The 21,373-nt window shown below is 42.1% G+C and overlaps 1 protein-coding gene across 1 annotated transcript in view; it reads left to right on the top strand.

The window, feature by feature from the left end:
* The first annotated feature begins 7,477 nt into the window (after positions 1 to 7,477).
* The window catches only part of LOC139378987 (Kv channel-interacting protein 4-like), a 244,297-nt gene continuing 230,401 nt past the window's right edge, over positions 7,478 to 21,373 (top strand). Inside the window, exon 1 of the mRNA XM_071121662.1 lies at positions 7,478 to 7,648. Coding sequence (XP_070977763.1) covers positions 7,588 to 7,648 — 61 coding nt within the window. The 5' untranslated portion in view covers positions 7,478 to 7,587. The remainder of the gene's footprint in view (positions 7,649 to 21,373) is intronic.

Raw genomic sequence — 21,373 nt, 5'->3', positions numbered from 1 at the left:
GCCAAATTCTCTAAAGCAATGTTGGAGTTGGCTTATGGTAGTGACATTCAATTCTCTGGCAACAGCTCTGGTGGAATTTCCTGCAGTCAGCATGTCAAATGCACGCTGTGTCCTTGTGTAGTGTGACAAAACTAAACATTTAAGTGGTATTTTATTGTCCCCAGCACAAGGAGCACCTGTATAATGATCATGCATTTTAATCCGTTTCTTGATATGCCACACCTGTCAGGTGGATGGATTATCTTGGCAAAGGAGAAATGCTCACTAACAGGGATGTAAACAAATTTGTGCACAACATTTTTGAGAAAAGGTTTTTGTGCATATGGAACTTTTTCTGGGATCTTTTATTTTGGCTCATAAAACATGGGACCAACACTTTGTGTTTATATTTTTGTATTGTGTAAGAAGGACACACATCTTCTATGGTATACCCTGCTACGTGAGGCTTGTATGCAACTAGGGTTACAAAATTCCAATATGTTTGCCAAAATTCCTAGCTTGGAGGATTCCCAGATTTCCTGTTTATTCCATCCTGATTCCAGGAATTTTCCAATCAAGATTTCTGGAAAACCGGGGAATTTTGGGGAAGCTACTGGAATTTTGCAATCTTACGCAATGCTATACAGTAGAATGTTCAGATAGAACTGTGCTGTGTAGAACAGACATTATTCTCTCTCAAGCAGCATAGGGAGTCATGTAAGCGCTATCCATTCCATTACTTTCTACAATCTTCTAAAAGTTGTAACTAGCCTAACTGTGGTACTTTGTCAAAAAAAACTGATTGAAAGTGACTATCCCTTTCAGGTAGTACAGTGTGAATTTAGCCAGGGCTAATTAGTTGTAATATTTCATGAGTGAATCTCCTCTGATGAATTTTGCATTTTAAATGAGGCCCTCCCCTTACCCTCCATTGCATAACATGTATTCATGTGAATCACAGTATGATTGGAGATTGTATAAGAATATGTTGATTTGCACTTCCTTTTGCGTTTGCATCTGATAATACCCATGACGGGTGGATGGGGGGCATGTCTGCAATAAGCATCATGGCTCTTTAATGTTTCATACTTGCATACTAGATTGTGCAATTGTATTAATGAATCGTCAAGAGACCATTATTCATTATTATGTCAGAAATGAGTAACTGTAACTAATGACATTTGCTCTAATGCTTTCCCCCATATAAGTCAATATTAGCTCACATGTTGTGCTGTGGATATGAAAATATAATCTTAATGTAATGTGTGATCAGGATATAAATGGATTGTAATCGTCCCTTCTACATAGTGTCAGCTGCCCTTTTCGTCCCCATGCTAGCTAGCAGTGGCAACCGCAGCCATTTTGGAATGGCAGCGTCAGCCAATCAGCTCCTTTGTTGTTCAATGTGGCTACGGCTAGCTTGCATAAGGACGAAATGGTCAGTTTTCCTGCAAAACTAGCTGTATTACAATATTTTTGATGGAGCAGTGTGGATTAAGGTAAAAATGTGGAATAGATGTCTTCATGAACATACCCAAACCAGATTACCCGAGATCTGACCCGGTATCCAACTGGGTCAGAACCAAAATTCTGGAGGTTGACTCTCAGAACCCGGGTCGGATCACGCTCGGTGGCCATGGACCCCGGAACTGTGTGAAAATGCCGACCAGATCCGAAATGATATTTTGAAGAAGAAAATATTCTGATTAAACAGCCTGCTTTCATAGACGTAACATAGTAAACATAAATCTGAGACACTCAAATTAGTATGATACGTTAAGTTTGGTATGGTTACATAAGAATCAAATCAAATGTATTTATAAAGCCCTTACATCAGCTGATATCTCAAAGTGCTGTACAGAAACCCAGCCTAAAACCCCAAACAGCAAGCAATGCATGTGTAGAAGCACAAAATTCTGTAGTTGACTCTCAGAACCCGGGTCAGATCACGCTCGGTGGCCATGGACCCTGGAACTGTGTGAAGACAGAAGGTTACTTAAGGCAAAAATTAAAAGAGGGTAGTTGGTCGAGGTGGATGGGTGGGTTTATAATGCGAACGTCAAGCAACCCAAAGGTTGCATGTTCAAATCTCATCATGGACAATTTTAGCTAATTTTGCAACTGCTTACTACTTTCTAGATATTTTGCAACTACTTAGCATATTAGCTAACCCTAACCTTAAAGCCTAACTCCTAGCTTGGCTAACGTTAGCATTAGCCACCTAGTTGGCGTTAGCCACAACAAATTGGAATTCGTAACATATCATGCAAGTTCATAACATATTGTTTGAATTGAAATTTGTTCTATGTTAAACAATGTTAACTCAAACAGTATGTGGCCAGTGGGTTAGGCCTATCAAGAAGGAAAGTGTTGGAAAGATTTTTCAAATACAGTGAGGAACTATTCGCAATGGATGTCAAACACTCGGTTGACTTTCTGTGTGAGGGGACAAAAAAATACTGCACAGCCCAAGTGGTGGTGAGTTAATGAGAAATACAATCAGACATCACCAAATGGTAACTTTTAGGCCCTACATTTTTACACAGGCCAGGTAGGTTACTTTTATGCATGCTCAAGTAAAATATATCAAAAAATAAACATGAATTAATTAAAAGGGTAAACAATTTACACAGTGAAATAATGAATGGGCACGAATTAGTGGGAGACCAAGAGTAGATTCTGGAGAGAGACATGCCTCTGCCACACACCCCATCCTTTCTTCTTGTCACAACATTTTAAATTAGGGATGTCATTTCTGAAAATACTAAGCTGTAGTGTTGACAAATCAGTTATGAGATAAATCTGAAAATGAATGTGAAACGCTCACTGTCAGACAAGTCAAAACAGTTTACTAGCTTTTGTGGCAATAAATCCGATTTTTTTTTTTATCTTTGGGATCCATTTGGGTCCGAAACAGACCCGACCCAATTTGGATTCGATTCTCTCTCATCTCTGACATATTTTGGGTCCAATCCACCTTCGATACAAAGTGGATCGGGTATTGAAAAGAAAAGTGGATCGGGTATTGAAAAGAAAAGTGGATTGGGTATTGAAAAGAAAAGTGGATTGGGTATTGAAAAGAAAAGTGGATCGGGTATTGAAGAAAAAAAATGGATGGGTCCTGTCGATCTCGGATGGGAATTTCATGGCTCCAATTCGGTTCGGATCTCAATTTCGGGATCCGAGAAGAACTCTAATTTGGAGTACAGGGGCATATCCCATCCCTGCAATGGGCACCTGCTCCACAGTGTCTTAATGTAACCATGACTGTGCTCAGACCCTAGTGCAGTTAAAACAAGCATAATGGTGGGTCGGTATACTTCTGGCAAAGTGTCAACAAGTTCTGCTATCAACTGAGTAAATTGCCTCCCGTTTCAAACCAATGATTACCCCAAGCTGTCCATTATACTTTAGTAAACAGACATTAGTGGTGTATAGTACTTAAGTAAAAACCCTTTAAATTACAACTTATGCTGTTCCAACATGCTTCAAGAGAGCCACCATTGTTCCTGTTCCTAAGAAAGCTAAGGTAACTGAGCTAAACGACTACCCCGTAGAACTCACTTCCGTCATCATTAAGTGCCTTGAGAGACTAGCCAAGGACCATATCACCTCCACCCTACCTGACACCCTAGACCCACTCCAATTTGCTTACCGCCCCAATAGGTCCACAGACAACGCAATCGCAACCACACTGCCCTAACCCATTTGGACAAGAGGATTACCTACAGTGGGGCAAAAAAGTATTTAGTCATTCACCAATTGTGAAAGTTCTCCCACATTAAAAGATGAGAGAGGCCTGTCATTTTCATCATAGGTACACTTCAATTATGACAGACAAAATGAGAGAACAAAAATCCAGAAAATCACATTGTAGGATTTTTTATGAATTTATTTGCAAATTATGGTGGAAAATAAGTATTTGGTCACCTACAAACAAGCAAGATTTCTGGCTCTCACAGACCTGTAACTTCTTCTTTAAGAGGCTCCTCTGTCCTCACTCGTTACCTGTATTAATGGCACCTTGTACGGCAACTGCTCCGTCCACAACCGTAAGGCTCTCCAGAGGGTAGTAAGGTCTGTACAACGCATCACCGGGGGCAAACTACCTGCCCTCCAGGACACCTACACCACCCGATGTCACAGGAAGGCCATAAAGATCATCAAGGACAACAACCACCCGAGCCACTGCCTGTTCACCCCGCTATCATCCAGAAGGCGAGGTCAGTACAGGTGCATCAAAGCAGGGACCGAGAGGTTGAAAAACAGCTGCCAACATACTGACTCAACTCCAGACACTTTAATAATGGAAATTGATGGAAAAAAATTATCACTAGCCACTTTAAACATTACTCATCTCATATGTATATGTATATACTGTACTCTATATCATCTACTGCATCTTGCCATCTTTATGTAATACATGTATCACTAGCCACTTTAAACTATGCCACTTTATGTTTATATACCCTACATTACTCATCTCATGTATATACTGTACTCGATACCATCTACTGCATCTTGCCTATGTCGTTCTGTACCATCACTCATTCATATATCTTTATGTACATATTCTTTATCCCTTTACACTTGTGTGTATAAGGTAGTAGTTGTGGAATTGTTAGGTTAGATTACTCGTTGGTTACTACTGCATTGTCGGAACTAGAAGCACAAGCATTTCGCTACACTCGCATTAACATCTGCTAACCATGTGTATGTGACCAATAAAATTGAATTTGATTTGATTTGATAAGTCGTTTTTTGGAGTATCTGTACTTTACTATTTATATTTTTCACAACTTTTACTTCACTGCATTCCTAAAGAAAATCATATATTATTTTTCTCCATATATTGTCCCTGACACCCAAAAGTACTTGTTCCATTTTGAATGCTCAGCAGGACAGCAAAATAGTCTAATTCACACACTTATCAAGAGAACATCCCTGGTCATACCTACTGCTTGTGAACTGGCAGACTCACTAAACACATGCTTTGTTTGTAAATTAGGTCCGGGCGTTGGAGTGTGCTCCTGGCTAGCTGTAAATAAAATAAAAAAAACAGAAAATGGTGCTGTCTGGTTTGCTTAATTGTATTTTTATTTATTTCACCTTCATTTAACCAGGTAGGCAAGTTGAGAAGAAGTTCTTATTTACAATTGCGACCTGGCCAAGATAAAGCAAAGCAGTTCGACACATACAACAACACAGAGTTACACATGGAGGTACAGGTCGCAGTGGTGGGTAGTATATGGGGCTTTGGTGACAAAACGGATGGCACTGTGATAGACTGCATCCAATTTATTGAGCTGGGTATTGGAGGCTATTTTGTAAATGACATCGCCAAAGTCAAGGATCAGTAGGATGGTCAGTTTTACGAGGGTATGTTTGGCAGCATGAGTGAAGGATGCTTTGTTGCGAAATAGGAAGCCAATTCTAGATTTAAATTTGGATTGGAGATGTTTGATGTGAGTCTGGAAGGAGAGTTTACAGTCTAACCAGAGACCTAGGTATTTGTAGTTGTCCACATATTCTAAGTCAGAACTGTCCAGAGTAGTGATGCTGGACGGGCGGGCAGGTGCAGGCAGCGATCGGTTGAACAGCATGCATTTACTTTTACTTGTATTTAAGAGCAGTTGGAGGCCATGAAAGGAGAGTTGTATGGCATTGGAGCTCATCTGGAGGGTTGTTAACACAGTGTCCAAAGAAGGGCCAGAAGTATACAGAATGGTGTCGTCTGCGTAGAGGTGGATTAGAGAATCACCAGCAGCAAGAGCGACATAATTGATGTATACAGAGAAGAGAGTGGGCCCAAGAATTGAACCTTGTGGTGCCCCCATAGAGACTGCCAGAGGCCTGGACAACAGGCTTGACACACTGAACTCTATCAGAGAAGTAGTTGGTGAACCAGGCGAGGCAATCATTTGAGAAACCAAGGCTATTGCGTCTGCCAATAAGGATGTGGTGATTGACAGAGTCGAAAGCCTTGGCCAGGTCAACGAATACAACTGCACAGTATTGTTTCTTATCGATGGCAGTTAAGATATCGTTTAGGACCTTGAGCGTGGCTGAGGTGCACCCATGACCAGCTCTGAAACCAAATTGCATAGCGGAGAAGGTGCGGTGGGATTCGAAATGGTCGGTAATCTGTTTGTTGACTTGGCTTTTGAAGACCTTAGAAAGGCAGGGTAGGATAGATATAGGTCTGTAGCAGTTTGTGTCAAGAGTGTGTCCCCCCTGGCCTCCCGGGTGGCGCAGTGGTTAAGGGCGCTGTACTGCAGCGCCAGCTGTGCCATCAGAGACTCTGGGTTCGCGCCCAGGCTCTGTCGTAACCGTGGGGCGACGCACAATTGGCCTAGCGTCGTCCGGGTTAGGGAGGGCTTGGCCGGTAGGTAGGGATGTCCTTGTCTCATCGCGCACCAGTGACTCCTGTGGCGGGCTGGGCGCAGTGCGCGCTAACCAAGGTTGCCAGGTGCACGGTGTTTCCTCCGACACATTGGTGCGGCTGGCTTCCGGGTTGGATGCGCGCTGTGTTAAGAAGCAGTGCGGATTGGTTGGGTTGTGTATCGGAGGACGCATGACTTTCAACCTGCGGAGTTGTAGCTATGAGACAAGATAGTAGCTACTAAAACAATTGGATACCATGAGATTGGGGAGAAAAAGGGGTAAAATTCACAAAAAAAAAAAAAAAAGTGTCCCCCCTTTGAAGACCGCAGCTGCTTTCCAATCTTTGGGAATCTCAGACGACATGAAGTAGTAATAGGCTATAGTAATAGGAATTTCAAACTATTTATACTTTTGATACTTGAGTATATTTTAGCAATTACATTGACTTTTGATACTTGAGTAAAAGTATTTGCTTTTAAATATACTTAGGTGTAATTTGACTGGGTGACTTTCACTTTTAGTCATTTTCTATTAAGCCATCTTTACTTTTACTCAAGTATGACAATTGGGTACTTTTTCCACCACTGACTGACAATGTGTCAAAAACAGAGAAAATGTATATTCCCAGTGGCACAGTTCTTGGAACCAAGAACTGCAGACCAAGTGTGTGTGTTTTGTATTTGTTTGTTTGTTTGTTTGTTATTGGCCCCCAGCATGGCAAATAATTAACTTTGTAACATTCTACTCCTGCATTGTGTCAACAGAAGGAAAAAAGTATTGATTGTGAGTCACCTTTTCATATCCAATATAGACTATAGGATATTTGGAATGTACATTGAGAAAAAACGTCACTTTGTTTGATCTTGTTTGGCTATTTTTTTCTACAGAAAGGGCCTAATACCTATATATGTAGATTCATGAGAAGTCTAATCTTTAAAATATTAAATTCCCTCAATTTGATAACACCATATACAAACAGAACTTAAACAGTCGTTATAATAAGAAGTAATGTCAAACCACCGATTCCAATTTCGAAATGGACTCATTTGCTTATTGCAGCTGACTGAAGTTTTGATGTGTCGTATGCTCGCCCCCCATTGAGAATGCCATGCGCAAGATTTCTGCAGAATCTGCACAAGCTCGTGGGCAAAGCAGCGTCAACTTTCCAGTGCTCCAAGTCATTTACTCACTGTCGCTCAAACTAAACTAACGACTTTTATAACCATGGATTCAAAGAGAGTGGAAAGCATATCTGCCCGAGTGGATGCTGCTGGACGTTCAACTGGTAGGACAGTATTTGCATGTTTTATTATACAGCCTTTGGGTTGATATGTTGATGCTGATACTAGGCGAAGCATGCCGGTGGAGTTGGCGTGTCAGAGGCGTGGGGTTTACCTCGAAGTGCTTTGCATGGAGACGTTTGCTAAATTATAAAATGTTGAATGAGTCATGTTTCTACTTTTGCCTTCTCGGATATAGGAACGAAATGTACCGTATTTGGAGTACATACTACAGCTACTTAGCACTACCTGTCTTGTCTATTTGAACAGCTGTTTTTGAATAGAAACACTTGCGTGAGGTTTCGTTCATTGCGTTCTATATTTGTTTTAATTTATTGTTGCCTAATTAGTCGGAAAATGTTGGTCTATCCTTTTTGTTGTCATGTAGCCTATACTAAAACATTTTTTTTTAGCTATTTACTGGCATCTCTAGTCTGGTTTGTGAACATTTTAATGGCTTATGATATGAATTATATGGTACATAATACGATTTGAATGTGAAACATTAACATTGGTAACACTAAATTTGGCACAGCATTCGTGCAGTGATCTTTAATGACTACTATGTCAGATTACTATAAATGCATATTCTGCTGCCACCATAATAAAAATGATTTACCGTAGTCAGGACTACAACTTTGTAGACCGTTTTAGGTCGAGGAATATGTTTTTCATTATATAAAAACGTACACAGTTGAATTGACATTCCCTCCATCAACATTGTTGCTCTTACCTGCTCAACTCCATTACTATATCTACAAATAAATTACTTAAATACAATGTAACACCACATTTTTATACTGTAGTGTTACCTAGCGCATCCCGTAAAAATCACTAAAATGCGTCCCTGCAACTACTGCATGTGTCCTTTAGTGTCGTGGAGAGACATCAAGGAGAGGTAGAGGTCATGGACAACACAAATACAGTTTGTTCTCGAAGTGAGCAAGTGACCACCTACGTTCCTACCCAGGCTTCTTTTCTAATCAGAACTTGGTTGCCTTCCAAACTGATAATCACTCTGGCAGCTCATTGCTTCTCTCATAAAGCAATGGAACAGTAGTTAACAGATCCTCCACACATTTCAATGTTTGTTTTGGCTGTTTGCATCTTTAATTGGGTCCTAATTATGCCTGCAGACTAGGCGTTTGAACCAAAGGATTTCAAGGAATCCAACTGTGAGTGGACAAATTGTGCTGATCACAACTTTCTCTAAAGTGGTCTGTGGAGGTAGAAAGTGTTCCTTATGCGATTGTTTTCTCTAGCTCCTTTTCCCCATACATGTACTCTGAGGTGAGATATGAAACTGTGATTTATTCTGACTGGGTAATTCTGTACTTCCTCAACTCTCTACTGACAAGGCAAATTAACAATGCACTCATTTGATGTTGCGGTATTGCGAGAAATGCTCTGGCAAGATTAGCCTAATTGTTTTAATTTGCATATTCAGTGCCTTTAGCTGCTTAGTAATTTCTTGTAAAGGTTTTTTTTTCATGTGGTGTTAAAGCATACTCATGTTCAGACTGTCTTTCCTATAGAATTTGGCCATTTTGTGGCCAGTTTTAGATTTTGGAGTTGTACAATGGAATTGGTTGCACATTTAAAACATGTTGACTAACTTTGTTGTACAATGAGCATCTGTCCAGTCAGTGTTTGTACAGAACACCTTCTTGTGAGAATTATATTCTGTAATCCTATAGTGCTAGGTACATGCAGGTTCTAATCAGGACATTCATTAGCTGAATTAGGTGTTAGAGCAGGGCTGCAACAAAAATCTGCAGCCTCATTGGCTCTCTAGTAGGATTGTCCACCCATGATGCAGTATAATGTTATTGCCACCAATCCGTGTGATGTGTAAATAGGCAGGGGTACTCTGCATGTAATCGTATTGCTGACTATGGTTAGCCATGTCATTGCATTGCATCAGCTAACTGATGGCTGGCCAGTAACACACTCACCCTTTCAGTTGTTGATCATTGTTAGCAAACGCAGATCAAGCTTTTCACGTCACCCAAGTGGCAGCACTTGTACTTGGTTGAAATTACTGGGACTACCCCTTTAATTTTCTTGGAATGGAATTGTCCCTTGTGTAAAAAGCTACAACCAGCCACCCAGCTTGGGGTACTGTTGGGGCAATGATGACTGGCATCCCTGCCTCATTCATTCCCCTAGCAGATCACCACTGAGCTTTTACAGTGGAGGAAGATACATTCTGGAGGCGTTCGGCTGCTAGTTCTCTGTATTGTTTTCTCTTGTGATGCTATAATTTGCCAGCTACAGTTGAAGTCGGAAGTTTACATACACCTTAGCCAAATACATTTAAACTCAGTTTTTCACAGTTCCTGACATTTAGTCCTAGTAAAAATTCCCTGTGTTAGGCCAGTTAGGATCACCACTTTATTTTAAGATTGTGAAATGTCAGAATAATATAAGAGTGATTTATTTCAGCATTTCTTTCTTTCATCACATTCCCAGTGGGTCAGAGGTTTGCATACACTCAATTAGTATTTCGTAGCATTGCCTTTAAATCGATTTAACTTCGGTCAAGCTTTTCGGGTAGCCTTCCACAGGCTTCCCACAATAAGTTGGGTGAGTTTTGGTCCATTCCCCCTGACAGAGCTGGTGTAACTGAGTCGGGTTTGTAAGGCCTCCTTGCTCGCACAAACCTTTTCAGTTCTGCCCACAAATTTTCTATGGGATTGAGGTCAGGGGTTTGTGATGGCCACTCCAATACCTTGACATTGTTGTCCTTAAGCCATTTTGCCACAACTTTGGAATTATGCTTGGGGTCATTGTCCATTTCGAAGTCCCATTTGCGACCAAGCTTTAACTTCCTGACTGATGTCTTGAAATGTTGCTTCAATATATTCACATAATTTTTCCTCCCTCATGATGCCATCTATTTTGTGAAGTGCACCAGTCCCTCCTGCAGCAAAGCACCCCCCACACCATGATGATGCCACCCCCGTGCCTCACGGTTGGGATGGTGTTCTTCGGCTTGCAAGCCTCCCCCTTTTTCCTCCAAACATAACGATGGTCATTATGGCCAAACAGTTCTATTTTTGTTTCATCAGACCAGAGGGCATTTCTCCAAAAATTATGATCTTTGTCCCCATGGGCAGTTGCAAACCGTAGTCTGGAGTTTTTATGGCGTTTTTGGAGCAGTGGCTTCTTCCTTGCTGAGTGGTCTTTCAGGTTTTGTCGATATAGGACTCGTTTTACTGTGGATATAGATACTTTTGTACCTGTTTTTCCTCCAGCATCTTCACAAGGACTTTTGCTGTTGTTCTGGGATTGATTTGCACTTTTCACACACAAGCACCTTCATCTCTAGGAGAAAAGAATGCGTCTCCTCCCTGAGCGGTATGAGTGGCTGCGTGGTCCCATGGTGTTTATACTTGTTTATATTGTTTGTACAGATAAACGTGGTACCTTCAGGCATTTGGAAATTTCTCCCAAGGATGAACCAGACTACAATTTTTATCTGAGGTCTTGGCTGATTTCTTTAGATTTTCCCACGATGTCAAGCAAATGGGCACTGAGTTTGAAGGTAGGCGTTGAAATACATCCACAGGTACACTTCCAATTGACTCAAATGATGTCAATACTGGAGCACATGACCACCTCTCTGGTATCCATCCACTTCACAAAGAGCAGGCCATCTTCACGGATCCATCGCATGGTACCCCGCTTAGCCCGCTTAGGCATGTCGTTCACCTTTGTCTTTGGAAAGCCCACTCTGTTGGTCCGAATGGTGCCACAAGCCCACACATCCGGCTTCCTCAGCTCTGTAAACAGTGTAGGGCTTGTGTAGAAGTTGTCCACAAACAGTTTGTGGCCCTTCCCCAGCAGTTGAAAATCCAATAACTAATATATTGCAAATAAAATAAGAAAATCAAAAAAATAATCTCAAATGAATAATATTTGATATTATTAATTTCAAACAATGACATTAGCATTAGAATTTACCAATCCAGCATAGCATCCTCGCCATGCAGAAACATGTCTTCCGCCTGGGAGTCAAAACTAGCTTCGCTGAAAGATTAATCTTCCTGAAGCAAATCGGTCTCGCTGTATCTATCTATTTCCTCTATAATTTGGGTTAAATCTGTATACCTAGACTTTGTTTTAGCTTTTCCTGATTTATTCGCCATATTTTAAATATATAAACTTGTTGAAAATGCTATTGAATATGTACTGCTATGCATAACACCAGTGGCTCCCTCAAGTAGGATTTGCAATGGCGAATGAACCTCTTTTATGCCAGAGTTAATGACAAAGGCTGGTCTTCAAACGTATAACCATTACGTATTGCCATTTACCTCAGCTCATTGGCTATCTTCCAAGCTAGATTTCAAGATGATCAGTGGTCATTGGGCCAAAATACAGTCAATCAACGATAGACCGGTCCTACCATTGGTGCGCAATGATGTCATTGATTGGTGTCTTCAAATCGGGTTGTTTCGGTTAATACATCCTGGGAAAAGAACCATCAAGTATGATTGTGTTAGTAACAACCAGAGGATTGCAATGAAACCAACGATGACTGGATAAACGTTTGTTTAGTGTGTTTAATTACCACGAACGCATCGTCCAAAGTTGAATGAGACGGAAATCATGACGCAAGCGGTTTACAAATGTTTCGTGTTAGGCTATAAAAATGGATTTTATCAAACAAAACAAACATTCACTGTGTAGTTAGGACACTTGACATTGCCACCAGAGGAAGATATTCAATGGTAAGCGATTTATTTTATTGTTATTTTTGACTTTCATGACCTAATGCTTGGTTGGAAAATGCTAGTAATACTTGTGTGTGCGTGGCGCCGTCCTCAGAAAATAGCATGTTTGCTTTCGTAGTAACGGCTTTTTGAAATCTGACACAGCGGCTGGATTAATAAGACGTTCAGCTTTTAAATGATGTAAGATACATGTATTTCCAAGAATATTTACTATAACAAATGGTGTATTTAGAATGTTAGCTCTCTGCAGTTTCACCGGATGTTGGCCTGGTGGGACGTTAGCGTCTCACCTACCCTAGAGAGGTTAAAAAGACTAGCTAGTTATTTACTAGGCTGATTTCATGATCAGATTTAGAAAAATGTCACCCCCCCCCCCCACAAAAAAAAACTGTCTCCCATGCGCTCTCCACCAGGTTCTGTTTGCTTAGGAGCCAGCTTTTGTTTTTCCCGTTGGGTTGTCATGTCGGGAAGCATCTGCTAGGATGACCGCCTGCCGTCTGACTCAGGCCAGAGAGCAAGACAGTGAGAAAGAGAGAGAGGGAGGGGGAGATTGAGAGAAGCAGATAAGGAGGGGGAGATTGAGAGAGGCAGATAAGGAGGGGGAGATTGAGAGAGGCAGATAAGGAGGGGGAGATTGAGAGAGGCAGATAAGGAGGGGGAGATTGAGGGAGGCAGATAAGGAGGGGGAGATTGAGGGAGGCAGATAAGGAGGGGGAGATTGAGGGAGGCAGATAAGGAGGGGGAGATTGAGGGAGGCAGATAAGGAGGGGGAGATTGAGGGAGGCAGATAAGGAGGGGGAGATTGAGGGAGGCAGATAAGGAGGGGGAGATTGAGGGAGGCAGATAAGGAGGGGGAGATTGAGGGAGGCAGATAAGGAGGGGGAGATTGAGGGAGGCAGATAAGGAGGGGGAGATTGAGAGAGGGGAACTGGTGGAGTTTATATGCGGTTGTGGCAGAAATAAACAGCGCAGGGAAGAGTGAACAGAAGGAGTGAGTTTATGATTGTTGGAGGCCAAAAGGAGAATGGACTGCCTTTCATGTTTAGATAATCAACTCCTAGGCTTGTTTACGCCACAAATTTCACTCTGTTTGACTTCCTTGAATGGGCATGCCAAACAGGCAGTGCCACCGAGGGACAAAGTGCCAGTCTCCTTCACTGTAGTGCATTTCTATTCATGTAGTGCATTTCTATTCTTATCCAGAGCAACTTACCGGAGCAATTAGGGTTAAGTGCCTTGCTCAAGGGCACATCAACAGATGTTTCACCAAGTCATCTCCTGGGTTCGAACCAGCAACCTTTCGGTTACTGACCCATTGCACTTAATCACTAGGCTACCTGCCACCCATTCTCTTAGTATCAGAGAATGTAGCCTTATATGTACAGAGTTGAACTATAGAGGTCTGTCTGCCCATATCCTGATAAGTACCAATATGTCACGCTACATCTATAACCATCAGCCTCCCCAAGTCAGCGATAATGTTCTAATGTGAATCACTCATCGTCCCTGCGCTCTTCATTTATGTCCTGTCTGAAAGCTATGGAAGAAGAACATTTCATGAGGTCACGGTTCAAGTTTGATATATGATGTAGGAGGTGGAGCATAACACGCAATTAAGTAAAATCATCTATGTGCAGTGGAATGGCCTGTCCAATTGGATTTTTCCTGTTCTGAGTGCTGTGATTGGACAGATGGATAGAGACTTATTGTCATCTCTCCTCACCTTTGATGATGTTAGCGTTCCGCTAACCCGTTTTCTGGAAGCATATTTCCGTTTGGAACATACTGTATTTGATATTGTGAACTAACCATTTGAATAGTCATTGTCATTGGTTAAGGGGAAAGGAACACCATCCACACTACCATGCACAATAGGAATCAGTTTAACCCTGGAAGAGTTTCACTACCCTAAAATCCACTAAAATCAATCATAGGTTTTGGTCAAACTTGTTAAGATTTCAAATTTTTTGTGCAAATGGATTCGGTCCCAACATGACTGTGCAAGTGGTCAAGAGATTTGATATTTCTCATTTGACCAATAATTGTTTTCATTGTTTTTGGGTGCACTGCAGATGGCAGTGCAACTGGTTTACCAGACTGTTGAAGTAGAGGAAGGTTTGGCATGTCAATTAGTGGTCATGATTTATACCCACAGTCCAATAAAGCTCCCTATTAAAGGAGTCTGCCAACTCTATCATTGTCTTATATCATTTCTTATTTCATTACTCAGCATAAGCTACACATTTGATTGAAAATAATGTCTGCATTTCTTGTCTGTCTGTGGTTGTTGTCGTGTCAGATTTTGTATTTAGCAACCAATGTTGTCGTACCAGTTAAATGTTGGTCCTGGAGGGCAGAAACTCTTCTGGTTTTCATCCTCTCCCTCTTCTAAGAGATTAATTTAGCATCATGCAATTAACTACCAGGTAGAAACAAAAAACAGTAGGGATTCAGCCCTCCAGGACTGGAATACAACCACCAAACGTTTTCCTTGTGTTGCTCGTACTACATACTACTTAAGCTGAGATTCAATTGGGTCTGTGCTATCCGGGATCCTTGGGACGTCCCTATCCTAAAACCTAACCTTAACCCTTACCCTAACCTTAACCATAAGCCAACCATAACCCTTAACCATTTTACAGTTCAACTTCAATGGAATAGGGACGTCCTGTGGAACCCTGATGGCATGGACCCAAATGCAGGGAAAAAGTTGTATTTGTTGTTATTAAAAGTATGAATTTCAGCACCCAGCGGAAGGACCGCAGTTGTACAGAGGACAAACAGGTACAGGTAAGCGTTTTCAAGTTTGACAAGGATGGACTGAGGGTGACTCGATGTTGTTGCTGTCTGAGCATAGGGTGAGTTCGTAAATTCACTCTGGACACTCTACTCTGAAATGTGAATGCTCTGGTTCGAGCATCTAGAGCGCTTGATAATGACGAATTTACGAACGAAACAGAAAAGGCGTGACTGCTTTCTTTTGGGTAGTAAACAATGTTTAATCTATTTTTGAGAGTAGGATGTCATTGATGATACCATAGATGGTGTGCTCCGGGTCATGCTACACGGTGAACAGGAAGACAAGCAGCAACCGTGTTCCAGTAGTTGTTTCATCATGGCAATCTTCTCTGTGTGCAGTGTCTGTGCTTCCAATGCCCTTTTTTCAGCTGCTTGCTGTGGTGTACCAACCTCCACCCTGTAATCTTTAAACCAAGCTGGCTCAACAATCAGGTTCAATGTTAGCTAGCTAACTTAAGCTATAACTAGCAATACAAATGTCTCTGCGATTAGAATACTATTACTCCGCAGATCATACACGTAACGTTAACTACCGAGATAGCCAGCTAGCTAACAGTTGACTTTCTGACTAAATTAGAAACGGGTAATATCTGAAAATGTAGCTAGCTAGACTATCTTACCCGTATACATGGATGGACGCTTCCCCCTTCTGTCACGGGTGCCATGGTTGCCCATAGTTTGAAGATGTAATCCAGAGACGGGTGTTTTATACAACAGCCTTCTGTGTGTTATTTGCAATCAAACTGCAGAATGTTCTCCATATCCTTAGCTATCATACTCTAATTCCACTGATTTCAAAACTCGGTCTTCTAGAAAGTGGAGATTCACACTTATGCAATTTTACTACGTGATACCTTTTCAAAAAAGCAGCGTTTGAAAGGATTACCTACACATACTGACCAGCTCTTATTATAGACAGAAGTGTGCTACATTGTGTGCCCCTCTTTAGTGTGCTAGAAGTGTGCCACTCTTTATTACAGCCAATCATGGCTAGCTGGAAGGTTGCTGTTTTTTTTCGTGGCTAAACCAACTAGGCTTGTAATTTTAACAATTGTATTCGTATTTACAGATGGCATACAAGCTTGTTATTAAGGCACATGAAAGTTCACATGGTCCAGAAGACATTTCTGGCAAAAAAATGCATTTGGATTTAAAAAAAATTCATGTTCAAATGGCTCTTCTGTGAAGTACGACGTACACCTAGTTTCCCGAAACGAGTCATGGTTAGGTAAGAGACACAACTTAGTCTCTTACAGTGCATTTGGAAAGTATTCAGACCCCTTGACTTTTTCCACATTGTTACGTTACAGCCTTATTCTAAAATGTATTAAATTGTTTTTTTTCCTCGTCAATCACACACAATACCCCATAAATCAAATCAAAATCAAATCAAATCAAATTTTATTTGTCACATACACATGGTTAGCAGATGTTAATGCGAGTGTAGCGAAATGCTTGTGCTTCTAGTTCCGACAATGCAGTAATAACAAGTAATCTAACTAACAATTCCAAAACTACTGTCTTGTACACAGTGTAAGGGGATAAAGAATATGTACATAAGGATATATGAATGAGTGATGGTACAGAGCAGCATAGGCAAGATACAGTAGATGGTATCGGGTACAGTATGTACAAATGAGATGAGTATGTAAACAAAGTGGCATAGTATAGTATAAAGTGGCTAGTGATACATGTATTACATAAGGATACCGTCGATGATATAGAGTACAGTATATACGTATGCGTATGAGATGAATAATGTAGGGTAAGTAACATTTATATAAGGTAGCATTGTTTAAAGTGGCTAGTGATATATTTACATCCTTTCCCATCAATTCCCATTATTAAAGTGGCTGGAGTTGAGTCAGTGTCAGTGTGTTGGCAGCAGCCACTCAGTGTTAGTGGTGGCTGTTTAACAGTCTGATGGCCTTGAGGTAGAAGCTGTTTTTCAGTCTCTCGGTCCCAGCTTTGATGCACCTGTACTGACCTCGCCTTCTGGATGATAGCGGGGTGAACAGGCAGTGGCTCGGGTGGTTGATGTCCTTGATGATCTTTATGGCCTTCCTGTGACATCGGGTGGTGTAGGTGTCCTGGAGGGCAGGTAGTTTGCCCCCGGTGATGCGTTGTGCAGACCTCACTACCCTCTGGAGAGCCTTACGGTTGAGGGCGGTGCAGTTGCCATACCAGGCGGTGATACAGCCCGCCAGGATGCTCTCGATTGTGCATCTGTAGAAGTTTGTGAGTGCTTTTGGTGACAAGCCGAATTTCTTCAGCCTCCTGAGGTTGAAGAGGCGCTGCTGCGCCTTCTTCACGATGCTGTCTGTGTGAGTGGACCAATTCAGTTTGTCTGTGATGTGTATGCCGAGGAACTTAAAACTTGCTACCCTCTCCACTACTGTTCCATCGATGTGGATAGGGGGGTGTTCCCTCTGCTGTTTCCTGAAGTCCACAATCATCTCCTTAGTTTTGTTGACGTTGAGTGTGAGGTTGTTTTCCTGACACCACACTCCGAGGGCCCTCACCTCCTCTCTGTAGGCCGTCTCATCGTTGTTGGTAATCAAGCCTACCACTGTTGTGTCGTCCGCAAACTTGATGATTGAGTTGGAGGCGTGCGTGGCCACGCAGTCGTGGGTGAACAGGGAGTACAGGAGAGGGCTCAGAACGCAACCTTGTGGGGCCCCAGTGTTGAGGATCAGCGGGGAGGAGATGTTGTTGCCTACCCTCACCACCTGGGGGCGGCCCGTCAGGAAGTCCAGTACCCAGTTGCACAGGGCGGGGTCGAGACCCAGGGTCTCGAGCTTGATGACGAGCTTGGAGGGTACTATGGTGTTGAATGCCGAGCTGTAGTCGATGAACAGCATTCTCACATAGGTATTCCTCTTGTCCAGATGGGTTAGGGCAGTGTGCAGTGTGGTTGAGATTGCATCGTCTGTGGACCTATTTGGGCGGTAAGCAAATTGGAGTGGGTCTAGGGTGTCAGGTAGGGTGGAGGTGATATGGTCCTTGACTAGTCTCTCAAAGCACTTCATGATGACGGATGTGAGTGCTACGGGGCGGTAGTCATTTAGCTCAGTTACCTTAGCTTTCTTGGGAACAGGAACAATGGTGGCCCTCTTGAAGCATGTGGGAACAGCAGACTGGTATAGGGATTGATTGAATATGTCCGTAAACACACCGGCCAGCTGGTCTGCGCATGCTCTGAGGGCGCGGCTGGGGATGCCATCTGGGCCTGCAGCCTTGCGAGGGTTAACACGTTTAAATGTCTTACTCACCTCGGCTGCAGTGAAGGAGAGACCGCATGTTTTCGTTGCAGGCCGTGCAGGCCATAATGACAAAGCAAAACGTTTTTTTGTTTGTTGCAAATGTATCAAAAATAAAAAAACTATCACATTTACACATGTTTTCAGACTCTTTACTCAGTACTTTGTTGAAGCAGCTTTGATGCTACAAGCTTGGTACACCTGTATTTGGGGAGTTTCTCCCATTCTTCTCTGCAGATCCTCTCAAGCTCTGTCAGGTTGGATGGAGAGCATTGCTGCACAGTTTTTTTTCAGTTCTCTCTAGAGATGTTTGATCAGGTTCAAGTCCGGGCTCTGGTTGGGCCACTCATGGACATTGAGACTTGTCCTGAAGCCACTCCTGCGTTGTCTTTGCTGTGTGCTTAAGGTTGTTGTCCAGTTGGAAGGTGAACCTTCGAACCAGTCTGAGCGCTCTGGAGCAGGTTATCTCTGTACTTTGCTCCGTTCATCTTTCCCTCGATGCTGACTAGTCTTCCAGTCTCTGCCACTGAAAAACATTCCCACACCTTTCACCGTAGGAATGGTGCCAGCTTTCCTCCAGTTGTGACGTTTTGCCATTTAGGCCAAAGAGTTCAATCTTGGTTTCATCAGACCAGAGAATCTTGTTCCTCATGGTCTGAGAGTCCTTTAGGTGCCTTTTGGGAATCTCCAAGCAGGCTGTCATGTGCCTTTTACTGAGGAGTGGTTTCCGTCTGAATGGTGGAGTGCTGCAGAGATGGTTGTTCCTCTGGAAGGTTCTCCCATCTCCACAGAGGTTCTCTGGAGCTCTGTCAGGGTGACCATCAGGTTCTTGCCAAGCCTCTTCTTCCCTGATTTCTCAGTTTGGCCGAGTGGCCAGATCGAAGAGTGTTGGTGGTTCCAAACGTCTTCCATTTAAGAATCATGGAGGCAACTGTGTTCTTGGGTACATTTTTGGTACCCTTCCTCAGATCAGTTACGCGACACAATCCTGTCTCTCAGTGCTATGTACAAGTCCTTCGACATCATGGTTTGGTTTTGGCTCTGACATGCACTGTCAACTGTGGGCCCTTATATAGACAGGTGTGTCTTTCCAAATCATGTCCAATCAATTGAATATCCCACAGGTGGACTCCAATCAAGTTATAGAAACATCTCAAGGATGATCAATGGAAATAGGATGCACCTGAGCTCAATTTCGAGTCTCATAGCAAAGGGTCTGAATACTTATTTAAATAAGGTATTTAATGAATGTGCAAAAAGGTTTAAAAAATATTTTTTTTTGCTTTGTCATTATGGGGTACTGTGTGTGATGAGGGTGAAAAAAATATTCGCAGCAATTTTAAAATAAGTCTAACGTAACAATGTGGAAAAAGGGAAGGGGTCTGAATACTTTCCAAATGCACTGTGTCATGCCCTCATCAGTATGCAACCAATGCAACCACTTTAAATTGCCCCTATTCTTAGACTAAAGGCTACGTGGCCATAGGGGATTTAGACTTAAAGCCACATTACATCCATCTTTATATATTTTCACAGCATTGTGATTTCAATCGGTTTAGTGAATGTGGAAGCAGCACCCTTATACTTTATGATTTATGATTTAGACATAATGCATATGGATTTTTAGCAAGGATCCACAATGCTGTTTGCAAAATCTGTCATAAAACAAATGGTTACGGCTCCATTTATTTAAAGACCGTGAGATTTACAACAGCTATCCTGTCGTGGGGCCAAACAACATAGAGCTGTCACGTGCTGCATTCATTCATTCCTGATGTACAGTCGTGTGAAAAAGTAAGTACACTCCCTGGAAAGTTGCCTTTACATTTCCATCTGTCCAAATATAAAAATTAATCTTCACTTCAACACGAATGACAACACTGGAAGATTATACTTTGCAATCATTGAATCATCAAAAATCAACAGAAATGCAATTCCACGGTGCGTAAAAAATAAGTACATCTCTAGCTTCAATAGATGGTGTTGCCCCCTTTGGCTGAAATAACGGCAATGGTTCGTTTTCGCCAAACATGGCATCTGGCATTGCGGCCAAACAACTCCACCTTTGACTGTCCAGAGCACATTGTTCCAGTAGTTTTGGTCTTTACCCAGCTGTTGTCTGGCAAACGTCAGTCTTGTCTTATTATTATTTTTGAGAGCAGAGTCTTCTTCCTTCCTGACCTCCCATGTAGGCCATGTTTGTGCAGTCTCTTTCTGACAGTTGACTCATGCACTTTGACATTGATTGTGGCAAGAGAGGCCTGTAAGGTTACTTGATGTTACCCTGGGGTTCTTAGAGACTTCTATGAGCATCTTTCGGTCAGCTCTTGGACTGAATTTGGTGGGACTTCTCCATTTGTAGATGAGCCGTCAGACAGTGGGATGATGTACTTTGATTTGCTTGGAAATTGATTTGTATCCCCTCCAACTCATGGGCATCAATAGTCTTTCTTCTGAGGGCCTTGGGTGGGTCTTTTGATCTTGGCATGATGTTCCACACACCCATATGATTTTCTAATCATTTGCACCTGTTTTGGTGCACCTGATTCTAATTTTAGCCATTTTATGTGATGGTAAAGGTTGGGGTGTACTAACTTTTTCCTCAGAAGGAAAATACTTTTTTTTTTTTTAATTGCATAACATTTTCAAAGTAGATTTTTTTTTAGTTAAATCTGGTTACCTTTCTAAATGAATGTGGTGGGAATTTAGCTCAAATATTCATGTGTCCAAATTTGTACAAAAAATTAACTTTCCAGCGGGTGTACTTTTGTTGCCGTCTGTGTAAATTCTGACCCCAACTAGCCTTTGGCTAGTGAGCTGAGAAAAGGGAGACCCTGAGAAAGTAGTTGTGACCTGTACAATGTACAGTACTTTGTCTAATTTGTCTTGTGCTCTATTGCCACAATGACACACAGCTCTTCACGGACAGAGG

The sequence above is a fragment of the Oncorhynchus clarkii genome, chromosome 21 (assembly GCF_045791955.1).
Source record: "Oncorhynchus clarkii lewisi isolate Uvic-CL-2024 chromosome 21, UVic_Ocla_1.0, whole genome shotgun sequence".
Taxonomy (NCBI): Eukaryota; Metazoa; Chordata; class Actinopteri; order Salmoniformes; family Salmonidae; genus Oncorhynchus; species Oncorhynchus clarkii.
The sequence above is the reverse complement of the archived record's forward strand: the minus strand, read 5'-3'. Positions and strand labels throughout refer to the sequence as shown.